The following is a 13,293-nucleotide window of genomic DNA, read 5'->3' on the forward strand; positions in this document are numbered from 1 at the left end:
GATGAGAGAGTTATAATGAAGCGCATGATGCATTTTGTCATACAAGGATAGCGCAGTAATCTTACGGCGCAGGTCTAGGTTAGGTAGTACTGCTTTACTTCTAAGGGTACTGACACGGATATACTACGAGTAATGGAGTAGATTAATATAACCGCTTCGCTTTGCACTTGTTCTATTGACCTAGGTTAATCTGGGGTGGGTGCCCATTTGCGGCTGCGTACTCAAATTTTGGTCGAGTTGGCATTGTGCAGGCTTGCTGTCTACTGCTGATAGAGTGACCCTGATTATTAGGCGATCAGCAGAGGCTAAGCAACACATGTGTGCAACTGGTTAGCAGTCCAGATACACAAAAGCAGCTTATAGTGAGAGTTCAAAGAAACAACTGCGAGAAAACAGATAGAACCGGAGTAGGCGCAACCGTATGTCATTGCGAATGTAAAATTGACGTTTCCGAGCATGCGTTCTTTGGTTACGCGACGTATCCGAAACCTTGCCACTTATAAACTGGCAGTATATCGGATGGCGGTACTCACCTGTAGCCTTAGTACTTCAGAGCGAAGGGGTTTCCACCAATAACGAAAAAGAGTGGTTCAAGAAGCTCTTCAAGCTTTGAGTAGGCCTGAAAATACGAGAGGCAAGGAATGCTCATGTCATGCGTCGTCAAGAAGCCGGCGTCTATTTACTTGACAGTGAGTTGAGCTAATTGGTGAAAATACAGCACGAAATGAGGCGTCCCAAGCGGGACACAAAAGAAAAGAACCATGCAGTCAAAGCAAACAAACGGCAATAAAGCGAACGCCCGCGTGTCTGTTGTCTGGTTCTTTACGCTCGTGTCCGTGTCCGAATGCCTTAACTACTTTCACGATATTATATACAGTTATTAGGACACGCTGCATTTGTGGTCGTTTAACTTGTGCGCTAGCCAACATACCAGTACCAACACCCGCAAAGCTTAGTAGTAGAAATTGCAAATTATAGCGTTCCATTGTTCGGTCTCCACGGCAATGATAAGCGCATAAGTGCAGAACCATGACGTCAATGCTGAGTGGCAGGCTATCTCCCTTGGCGTGGCTTTTTTGATACCACTCACAAGATAGCGCGAAGCCGTCCGCGTGCGGCGAAAGTAACGTTGTTTCGCTCAGAAGACGCCATACACAGATCTGCTGGAGCATGAATATTGCGTGGCTGAGGTATTCCCGATCGCTTCAATCATCTGCTTTGGCTCGATTTCTGTAAGCTAAAGCTGCATAAGTTTCTGAGTTGAAATAGCTCTGGCCATTTAAAAACAATCTGCAGAATATGAAGCAGTAACTATGGATCAAACCCAATAAATAGTAGCACGAAAACGAGAGTTGGTGAGTTTGAGCCAGTGTAAATCACATTCAGAACAATGAAACATTTATTTATTGCAGTAATATTTGTGCTTTTAGCTAATAACAGTACGACGCAATACAGGACAGCCATACCCTCAAAATTCAGCGTAAAGATGAAGAGTTGTGATTTGGGTCGGTTGGTACATATTCTTGAAGATTCATACGACCAGGGGTTAGCGGTATTCCAATGCTTTTATCAGACTGGTGCGACTCCGATCCGGCGGGTCACGTCAATGGTAGCTGGCCCCCGCCGGAGTGCCCGTTAGCCCATCTTTTGCAGAGAGGAAGGCGCGTTCGTACTAGAGAGAACAGAGGTTTGTTTACATAGAGGCACGATGATAGATATCAAGAGAGAGCGAGATTTTTACAAGTCTCCGGCTTATAAAGCCCCAAGTCAGACGACCCTGAGGCACGCAAAACCGGTGTCCTTAGCTCCTACCAATCCGGTGACTTGTCATCCCGGCGTCCGGCCTCCAAAAAGGAGGCAATGAGTCACACAATACACACGCCACGCCCCAATGACCCCAAGGCGAGGATGGGAGTCCGAAAGGGTAGAAGGGCGGGAAGTGTCGCTGACCTCGAGGACTCCCACATTCTTTCATGTCTGCGTTCGCGAAAGGAATGCAGCGGTTTGGTGGGAAACTCGAGGTAGGCGCTGTCCCATGCAGACTGCACCCGGTAGAAGGAGTTGTCCGAGGCCTCCCCGTTCTTCCAGTCAGAACCCGTCTGCGGCTGCAGAATCCATGCCTACCTGCCCACGCGGGCATAAGTTCCCGAAACGTGCCGCGCACCGTGCCTTCCTCCTAGCGCCGCCCTAAGGAAAGCCTGATGAGTGAGAAGCGTGACTGACATCAGCGCGCATCATGGCGCCGGCCACCACGCACCCCAAAGCCGATCGTAACACGATGGCGAGGTGATGATTTAATGAATATTTACAGCTGTGCGGTGGCAGCCAAACAAGATGGCTGAGGCGCCCCACGCGTAAGCGCTTCATGCCCACTCGTCGTCTTTATCGTCGGCGAGCACCGCACTAGCTCGTGCACATGATGCACCGTAACATCACTGTCCCGCGGCGGAAGGGCCGTCACGACGCTTGGTATGGCGGCGAGGAACTAGCAGAGCAGTACGGTTTCATCGTGGAAGCATGAATAACGTCTGTCTGGAAAGAGGACGTCGCAGAGGCAGTGTCCAGGGCTGTGATCTCATAACTTACGTTGCCGGCTTGTCGTAATACCTTATAGAGGCCGTTGTAACGGAGGAGAAGCTCCTTTGATAAGCAGACCTGGCGCCATGGTGTACAGAGGAGGACCAGGGATCCCGGCGGCAAGAGAACGTCTCGGTGGCGACTTTCAGAACGGTCATTTTGACGCTCTTGCGACAAGTACAGTGGGTTTTGGGCAAGCTGACGAGCTGTACGAGCTAGAGCAAAGACATCGCTGGCGTATTCAGTAGACAAAGGTGGAGCCGGAAGAAGGAACGTGTCATATGGTAACGGTGGTTGTCGGCCGAATAGCAAATAAAACGGTGAACAACCAGCGGTGTCATGTCGTGAACAGTTGTACGCAAACGTGACAAATGGGAGTGCTCTGTCCCAGGCACGGTGATCTGGTGAGACGCACATTGAGAGCATCTGAGTCAGCGTTCGGTTCAGATGCTCGGTCAATCCACTCGTCTTTGGATGATAAGCGGTGGTAAGCTTGTACTCAGTGGAACAGGCACGGAGGATGTCATCCATGACACGTGACTGGAAGTACCTCCCTCGACCGCTAAGCAGCTGCCGAGGGGCGCCATGATGGATAATGACGTCTTACGAGAGAAAGTCTGCGACGCCAGTGGAGCAACGTGTTGGCAGTGCTCGAGTGATGGCAAAGCGTGTGGCGTAATCTGTGGCGACTGCAACCCATTTGTTTCCCGAGGTGGACCTAGGAAAAGGGCCCAGCAGGTAAGGCCAACACGGAAAATGTCGACGGGGTGTAGGTGGCCGAAGGCAGCGCGTTGTGTTCGAAAAAATAGCAGATGAACGCGTGCGTCACACAAAAGGCCCTTCCCTTTTCTTTCTTTTTTTTAAGACTGTCGGTCAAGGAGGTCTCCCGTTGAACCGAACGACAGACGAACCATAAACGAAAAGCTATCGAGATCATTCAGTGATTACATGAAAAAGTGGTTCAGGACATGCAAACAACAATACGGGACGCGTATAAATGACTAAATAATGACTAAAATAAACAGCGCTGTGATTAACATGGTACGCAACTGAATATTGTCACGTGGTGGTGACGGTGAAGAAAGCAACTGCAGCCGGTAAAGATTGAACTCTTTACTGGGCGAACTTGTGCGCAGACAAAGAATGACACTCAAAGTGCAACCATATAGGCGCACAGTCGTCGGTCGTCGAATGATCTGCTCGTCTGTGAAATGCGTCAGCTTTCATACATCTCTTATCAAACCTTCCAGCGTTATCGCTGGTGCTCACGTTAGCTCTAGAATAAACTGTATTGTTTGCGTTGTGCGCGCGACCTTATCGGAAGAATATAAGATAATCTAGAATGTTCCTAGTCATTCCGGCGTAACATAGGCAAGGCATTGGTTTCACTGTAACTGGCGGGTTACATAAAAATAGAAAAAGAAGCGCTCGTGGCATTGCCCCCCTCTGAAGAATCATGCATTGTCCCTAGTGAGGTGAACTTAATCATGGGAAGGTGAGTAGCGTAAGTAAGGTGAACTTAATATTAATCATGAACCAACTCACCCAAGCAGCAGTTTTAGCAAGGTGAACTGGTCAGTCGGTAGGTCGGTTGGTCGGTTGAACATTTTGAATCAGGAAGCAGCTCGGTAAAAGCGAAGACGAAGGAAGGAACAAACAGCACACCAAGCGAAGCGCTGACTATCAACTGAAATCTATTCTGGTGAAAAACGTGTAGAAATACATACGTACGAGCACTTTGTCACAAATTGAATCAAACAAACTAAGAAACAGCACAGAAAACAAAAAAAATGTTAATGGGACGGTCATCATCACATGATGCAGCGTGTGCATGGCCTATGCGGATCAATCATGATAAGTTATGCAAGAGACATGAAATTGCTTTGTCAGATAATAAAATTCATGACGTACTGACACATCTTTCTTTGAGCACAGCAATATTATTCACTTCGATGATTTCTCTCGTCATTTGATTACGGCTCTTTCATTTTTCAAATTCAAGGCGACAGCCGCATCGCTTGCAATGTACGCCTAGATGACCACTAAAGGCCCTGGTTACGTTAGAGCTGTGCTCACGAAGCCTGGCATTTAAACATCAGCCAGTCTGGCCGATGTAGCATTTTCCGCATGACAAGGTGACGTGGTAGTCAACATTCCCGACACAACACACGAATGGCGACTTGTGTTGTTTCCTACAGGCGAGCCCTTCCTTCGGAGGGTTGTTGACGCGGTTACATGATTCGGACAGCTCATTTGGCGCATTTGAAGCAACTCTGCTACTAAAGCGCTGGCCAATACGCTTCAACTTATGTTACACTTTATGTAAGTACTGTAACACAGTGGATCTGCGAACTTGCCCTTGCCTAACGTTAGTGTTACTTCCACGTTCAGTTGTCTTACAAAAGTTCATCTGTTTCAACGTCTTTTGTCCTGCAGAAGCCAGCACGTAAAATGGGTAACCAGCTCCTATCGATCTAGTCACCAGGGCTTGAAAGCTGTCACACTTACAGTGCACGCGCAATTTTCTGAACGCGTTAGACATGCCGAACTTAGCAATTCCTCTTTTTGTGAACTTTGAATGGGCGCTGTGAAACGACAACGGAAGCGCTGTGAAACAGGCATAGCTGTTGCTAACTTTCTTGACCTGTTGTCATTTTATTTGAAATAACTATATTCACCTTGGGAAGTGTGTACCTATCTACAAAAGCAAGGAATTAGTACAGGGTCTTGTATACCGCCAATACATTGCGACCTTTTCTTCGCTATTGTAGACTGCAAAGTTTCTATCGGTATCGCCAATTCGTGTGCTTCAAAAGCGCTCCGTTTTGTTGACGCTTATCTTTTGTACCTAGATTGTCACCCAGGCTCCTTGGAGAAATCCACTTTTACTGTAATCAATATTTTCAGATCATTTGAAAAACCCCTCGAATTAGCCTGCGAAATGCCAACTGACAATTCCATTAGGTTTCTGTACATACGTGTCGAATGGAGTTCCGAGGGCTTCTGTTGTTGTCTTGAACCGCGTAGCAAGAAACCCATCTTGTCGTTGCTGGATTTCTGGTGTTCTGTGGTTCTTCATTTGTCTGTTGTCCGTTCCCGCGCTTCCACTTCCTTATCAGTCCCGCGAAAAGCTCCTGCTTTAGCCCTCGCATGAGGAAACGAACTTTCTACTCTTCAGGCATGTCAGCGTCGGCGCGGCTGAAACGTCAGGTCATTTTTTAACACGGAAGTGTTTTATGCCGGGGTCCACTAAGACTTCAGTGACGTATTTCCGTCACAGAAATGACGTCGAAAAAATGCCCACGATGAGATGACAAATAAAAACTCAAATAAAAAAGTTCCGTCAAAGGGAGTCGAACCCACAAACTCTTGGCTCCCGACAACAGATGCCGGGCATGCTATTCACTGCGCTGCCGTCACACTCTCTGGAGGTCTTACAAGCGCACCTGTCATATCTCACACTTTCCTCTCCCAGTAATCTTGGTTGGCGGGTTGGTGTTAAGATAGCTGGGTGGGCTAGTTGGTATCGCATTATGATATGAAATTTTGAGCGCAGATAAACTTCTTCCTGCGTCGTTTATTTGCGTTCAAAGTTTTCTATCATAATGAAGTGGTGTTGCCGTCTGGGAGTGGTAAAGTCATGCATCACAACCGTGGCCTTCGCGATTAGCTTCTGCAACGCTTCGTTGCTACGCGTCCGTCCCATTCGGTGCGTTTCCAATAGCAAAAGTCCAATTTTATCAATGCTTTAACACACCGCGAGGTGGCGACATAGCCCAAACCTCGGCCTCGCTCATAGCATCCATCCATATTAAAAATACCTCTGTGACGCGCGCCTGCCTCTATAACACCGCGTTCGCCTCTGACGCTCGCCCCGACAAAAACTCACTCCATATCGACGAAGTGAATTAGGATTGAGGAGCTGGCTCGGACATAATCGGATAAACCGTGAATGCTCCTTACAATTCCTCTACTGTCATATTGATACCAAACAGCCGCCGCAGCGTGGCTGCATTCTCTGGTTGTTGCTGGACTGCCGGCATCCTGTTATTTATCTTGGAAACTACCGAAACGATAGTCTGTCCGCTTGCTCCTTCAACAATTACATTTTTTAACCTAAATTTAAAGATTTGTTTAGTATAATTGGTGATTACCTTAAGCATCCTGCCGCCCGGTTCTTGGCCCATCCCCCTTTGTGGGTGAGCGCCATCAAGACGAGTACATCATCATCATCATCATCTTGTCCACCCTGCGCTGTCTTAACTATTTAATAAATATTTAATAAACAAGCTACCCGTAACATTCTTGGTGGAGGTGGACGATTCCCGTACCTCCATGGAGACGCGCAGCGGTCGCAACACCGGTGACCCCTCACCGACTTTGCCGGAACTTCATCACCGCCGACCCCTTCCGCCCCAGCTACAACCTACGTCATGTCCCCCCCCCCCCCGAGATCCAGGCACTTTCTCCGGAGATGGTACTACCGACGCTGACGCCTGGCTGAACCTGTGCGAGCGCGTCAGTGCTACGCACCGCTGGGATCGCACACTCATGCTCGCTAACGTCCTTTTCTACCTCGACGGCACTCCGCGGACATGGTTTGAAACCCACGAAGACAAAATAACGAGCTGGAATCTCTTCAAAGAGAAGATCCGCGATCTTTTCGGCGATTCCTCTGGCCGTAAGCTCGCTGCAAAGAAGGCTCTCGCCACACGCGCCCAGACATCTACAGAATCCTACGTTTCCTACATTCTTGACGTCTTGGCTCTTTGTAGCAATGCCGACCAGCGCATGTCGGAGGACAAGAAAGTTAGCCACGTCCTAAAAGGTATTGCCGACGACGCCTTCAACCTGCTGGTCTTTAACAACGTCGCGAGCATCGACACGATCCTTAAAGAATGCCGCCGTCTCGAACAGGCTAAAGCCCGCCGCGTACCTCAAAGCATCACGCGCCTTCCGAACACAGCGCCTACTTCGTCTTGTGATGACGTCTTCCGCCAGGCCCCTCCATGAGACAACCTCACCCGCATCATTCGTCGAGAAGTCGAGGCAGCGCAACCGGTAGTCACTCCATTCCCGACGCCTGAGCCTTCCCCGACCACGCTTTCCTTGATCCAGGCCGTCGTCCGTCAAGAATTATCGAACGTCGGCCTACATCCTGTTCCACCTGTATACTCTGCTGAGCCTTTTTATCGTCGGCCGTCCGCTCCTGGACTTGCTTCCAACTATTCTCGACAACGCAACCTGTCCGAATGGCGTACCTTTGACGACAGGCCCGCATGTTTTAACTGCCGACGCGTTGGTCATATCGCTCGCCATTGCCGCAACCACTGGGCTCCACCGGCACACTATCATCATCATCATCATCATCAGCCTGTCTACGCCCAGTGCAGGGCAAAGGCCTCTCCCATGTTCCGCGAATCAACCCGGTCCTGTGCTCTCTGCTGCCACGTTATGCCTACAAACTTCTTAATCTCATCTACCCGCCTAAGTTTCTGTCTCCCCCTCACGCGTTTGCCATCTCTTGTGATCCAGTCAGTTACCCTTAATGACCACCGGTTATCCTGCCGACGTGCTATGTGCCCGGCCCATATTCATTTCTTCTTCTTGATTTCAACTATGATATCATTAACCCCCGTTTGTTCCCTGACCCACCGGCACACTATGGGTCTCCAAACCAGGCCAGTTCTGTCACCCAGTCGTCCTCAGCACTTGCATCTTCTATGCCGACCACATTCTCTGCTCCTGCCGCACCTCTGACCAGACCTCGCTACGACCGCTCATCATCCCCTGCTCGCCGTCAATCTCGCTCGCCCCCACAATCTCGCCGTGCTGCCTCTCCGACCTATTCGCAGCGCCTCCGACCGGAAAACTAGGCAGTGCAGCTTCTGGAGGTGGAGCTGCATTGACGACCTCAGCAAGAAATCCTCGTTTGACGTTAACGACCAACCGGAATCTTTTGGACGTTACTGTGGACGATGTTCCTGTGAGCGCGTTAATAGATACTGGGGCGCATGTGTCCATTATGTGTTGCTCTTCGCCGCCGACTTAAGAAAGTTGTCACACCCGCCCTAAACCGAGCCGTACGAGTCGCCGACGGGGGAACTGCCGCTATTATTGGCATGTGCTCTGCCCAAGTTACTATTGAAGATAGAAGCACTGTCGTTCTTTTTGCCGTTATCGAACATTTCCCTCATGAACTCATTCTCGGTATGGATTTCCTAGCCACTCACTCTGCCCTCATAGACTGTTCAGCCGGCTCTCTTCACCTTGATTTGCCTCTCCTTTCCAATCCAAACGACCCACCTCAAAGTCGTCTCAGCTGCATCGATTTCATACGCCTCCCGCCTAACTCCGTTATACACGTCGACTTATCCTCCACACCACCTGTACCTGACGCCGATTACATGGTTGCACCGATTTCTGCCTTGATGCTTACGCGTGGCGTCGCTGTTCCGCACACAATTCTGACAATTACTGGAAACCGCACTTTCCTTCCTCTTGTCAATTTCGCACTGACTACACAAGTTCTTCCACAGGGTATCTCCCTCGCCCAAATTGCCGCTCTTCAGGACCACCATGTCGAGCCTTTCAGAGTGGATGATTGCTGCAGCTCATCTCAAGGCTCAACTTCATCACCATCCTCGGGCGTCGACAGTGAATGGATGGTTTCATCGGACCTCACAGACCTCTTGAACGCCCCCTCACAGACCTCTTGAAGAAAGACGCCCCGTTTTACTGGGGCCCTGATCAAGCCTCATCTTCTTCTCAACTTACGACTTTGCTTACCACGCTGCCAGCCTAGGCCCACTTCGACCCATCAGCTTCAACCGAGGTCCGCACTGACGCCAGTGTGCATGGCGTAGGAGTGATGTTATTGCAACACCAACGTGGACACGACCGTGTTATAGCCTATGCAAGCCGACTATTATCTCCCGCCGTACGCAACTATTCAATCACGCAGCGCGAGTGCCTCGCTCTTGTGTGGGCAGTCGCCAAGTTTCGTCCATATTTATACGGGCGCATATTCCGTGTCGTCACCGACCATCACGCGCTCTGCTGGCTATACTCGGCGACAACTTATCTTGGCATTGGAGCGAAGGCTACGGAGGCGGGGCATCCGCACATTTGTGTTACTACGCAAGTAGTTCGGCATCTTGCAGCCGATTTCAGTTCCAGTTTCGGTTTCGCTTGCTCGCATCGCTAGAGCATTTAGCACCACGTCTACATGCAGAATGGGAACATCAGTGTGCGTAGATGCATCTACCTACTGTACTGTATATTGTTACAGGGTTGTTACGTTGACGAAGGCAGCAGTGGGTGCATCGAAGATGAAACTCTTTATTTGGCCAACCTTGTGGGCGGGAAACGAGTCAGTCAGAGCGTCGTCCGTCAATAATTCTGACAAGTCGTAAAGCGTGTCGGCTTTTATACATGTTCTATCGAATGTTCCAGTGGTATCGCTGGTGGCCACGTAATCTCTGACTATTCGCGTACCGCGCGCAATCTTAACAGAAAGATCTAAAACAACCATGGCGCTTCTGGAACATCGCATCGCGGTCTGCGCGGAGCATTCCTGTCTTTGCGGGTGAAGCCCGAAAACAACAAAATAAGACACATGGGAATATGATGAACGCCACCAAGCGCACACCGCAACCTGAATACGGGGTTTGCTAGATTGTAACGCGATCACGATTGTAACGCGAGGGGCGACTTTAGTAGCAAAAATTTGGAGAAAAAGCTCACATTGTATTCGAATAAATACGGAATGCAAGTACCATGATGCCGCTGAATTGGGTTTAGATTTAAAGAGAGCTGACGCTTAATTAAAAAGAGACTGACGCAGATTATTTTATCAAGCTTCGCTGGTCACACACATTCACAGAGCGTAGTTTCTCGGCCGTAGGTATTTCATTGCGCATGAAGTAGCTGTGCACTTTGCGCCGCAACGCTGCCAACGCAAACGCGCAGCAGCCGCGTCTTGCCGGTGATGCGCTTCTCAGTTTGGCCCGAGAAATTCAATTTTTTGCGCTTCCGGGAGGCAAGTGGGGCCCGCAGAGTTTCAGCCTTGATACGCTTAACTGTTCGCTCACTCACTCCGGTGAGCTCGGCGACAGTCCGGCACACTGCATTTGCAGACAAGTCACGCTGACGACGCCTCACTCCAGCGATGACATTGCAGATAACTTGCGTGGTCTGGTTCGATAGCCACTTTCTGTCACATTTAGAGTAGAGCTTCTTCGGAGAACGAAACGGCGAGTTGGCGGCCGCACACGGTTCAGGCCAACGGTTCAGGGGGCATCGCGGACGCCATGTTTACTGAGACTCTGAGAGAGCAGGCGTGAGGAAAATGTGGTGCAGGCGTGAGGAAAACGTGGTGCTGTCCAAAAAATAAAGACAGAAACAAACTTGAAGTTTACAATAACATTTTTTCGCGAATGACTTCCAGTACTCGTTCTCTTTTTATAATGAAGAAATCTTTATATATTCGAGCTAGGTAACTTTCCGAATTAGAAAATAAATATAGGTACTACTTCTTGGCGCGCGCGCGCATGCAGGCACTTTGGCTCTGTAGCTTCCACAGTGGTGCAAAGAAAAGTTGTCGCGGAGTATAGGCTCACTCAAGAATCCCTCAGGACGACTCGCTCGCTGGGCTCTACGCCTGCAAGAATACACGTTCTCTGTAATGTATAAAACAGGGCGATTGCATCAGGCTGCGCATTGTTTATTCCCCTACCCTGTGGAGGAAGCAACCGATACTGACACCATCGCAGACGTTTTTTCTGTGTCGCAGCTGCTCAAAATTGGCGAAGAGCAACGCCAGGATTCTTTTTTACGAGCCATGATTGACCAACTTGAGTCAACGCCTCGCGACGCGCCTCTACGAATGTATCTCGTCAAAGACGGGATCCTATACCACCGCAACATCGGTCCACTCGGCCCCGACTTACTATTCGTCATTCCAGCACACCTGCGTTCGACTGTCCTTCACCAACTTCATGACGCTCCCTTGGTGGGCCACTTGGGCGTTTCCCGCACATACGACCGTGTACGTCGTCGTTTTTCTTTGGCCTTGCACAGACTTGCCCGTTCTGTTCGACGCTATGTCGCCGCTTGTGAGCCCTGCCAGCGCCGCAAAAGGCCGTCTGCCTTTCCAGCTGGATGCCTTCAGCCGATCGACTTTCCCGCTGAACCTTTTTTCGAGTTGGTCTCGACCTGCTTGGCCCTTTCCCACTCTCCAGCTCCGGAAATAAATGGATTGCTGTCGACACAGACTACGCGACGCGGTACGCTATCACACGAGTGCTGCCGACGAGTTGCGCTACCGACGTTGCGGACTTTCTGTTGTACGACATAATTTTGTTGCACGAAGCCCCACGCCCGCTTCTCACTGACCATGGCCGCACCTTCCTCTCAGCTGTCGTTGAAGAAATCCTGCGGTCTTGCAATACCAAACACAAGTTTACGACTTCGTACCATCCGCAGACGAACGGCCTCACGGAGCGCCTCAACAGGACCATAACCGACACGCTCGCGAAATACGTTGCGGCTGATCACCAGGACTGGGACATTCATTTGCCATATGTGACATTCGCCTACAATTCCTCGCGTCACGACACTGCCGGCTATTCACCATTCTATCTCCTATACGGACGAGAACCCGCACTACCCTTGGACACTTTGTTGCCCTCCGCCACCGAATATGCCGCCGAAGCCATCGCCCGCGCCCACCACGCGCGCCAACTCGCCCGTAATCGCCTACATATGCAGCTTTTCTGGACACCAGTGGTCTAGTTCGCGTGAACGACACCACGTGGCGTATCGACCTTAAAGAATTCAAAAGTCCCGCCAAGACATATGCAGTGACGCGGCACTAAATAAAAGAGAATCAAAAGAAACGGTACACACGCCCTGAGACTGTCGCTTCACCTCAGTGCGCAGAAAAGAGAGCGCTGTGTGTCGGGTTTATCTCGACGGCGATGACTGGCAATGAATCGGCAGTTTTTCTAGACGTACCGTGCAAATGTCTGGCCGTTATATACGCACCCGCGATGCATCAAGAGAATCGTGTTTCTTTTTTTGTTTGTTTGTTTAGTTTCTTGCGCTGCCGTACCGGTGAGCTTTTGGAGCAGCATGCTGTTTTCCGAGTTTCTTTTTGAGCTAGCGGGAACCATTATGTTTGGGTACGAACAGGATATTGTGGTTGCATAATAACCGAATTTCCTTTGGTGTACCACTTAGGTGTTGCTCGTTTGCTCCTTGCGTTACCTCAAATTAAAACTGGATACGTTTGAGAACGCTAGGAATGACAGAAAAAAAAACGAAGTTAAAGATAGCGTTTTATTGTTTTCATTTAGTTCTAATCGAAATGTGGCTGCCACCACAAGCTTGGCGCCGTCGAAGCGGGTGTGCAAACATGATACCGTCGTTGAAAGATGATCTTGTACACCGGAGAATGCCCACATGGTTAGTTTTTTTTTTTGTTAGGAATGAACGTATAGTAGAACACATACGACAGACGCGTTGTGCAATAATCTTTAGATCTGCCGTCTATCCCGCGCAAAAAGGCACCTATCTAACCTATTGCATTTTTTCTTTTTCTTTCTTTCTTTTTCTACTCATATGTGATTGTCTTAAATCCTGTTGGCGCAGGTACACCAACAGGTTACTCTAATGGCCTGTAAGCTCTCGTGAAGCTCTCCATTCATGTGCTGT

At 49.6% G+C, this 13,293-nt stretch overlaps 1 protein-coding gene across 1 annotated transcript in view; it reads right to left on the bottom strand.

Moving 5' to 3' along the window:
* Positions 1-533: 533 nt before the first annotated feature.
* LOC119391942 (uncharacterized) overlaps positions 534-13,293 on the bottom strand; it is a 187,517-nt gene continuing 174,757 nt past the window's right edge. The window contains exon 8 of the mRNA XM_037659587.2: positions 534-619. Within this exon, the coding sequence (XP_037515515.1) occupies positions 542-619 (78 nt within the window). The 3' untranslated portion in view covers positions 534-541. The remainder of the gene's footprint in view (positions 620-13,293) is intronic.

The sequence above is a fragment of the Rhipicephalus sanguineus genome, chromosome 4 (assembly GCF_013339695.2).
Source record: "Rhipicephalus sanguineus isolate Rsan-2018 chromosome 4, BIME_Rsan_1.4, whole genome shotgun sequence".
NCBI classification, from domain to species: domain Eukaryota; kingdom Metazoa; phylum Arthropoda; class Arachnida; order Ixodida; family Ixodidae; genus Rhipicephalus; species Rhipicephalus sanguineus.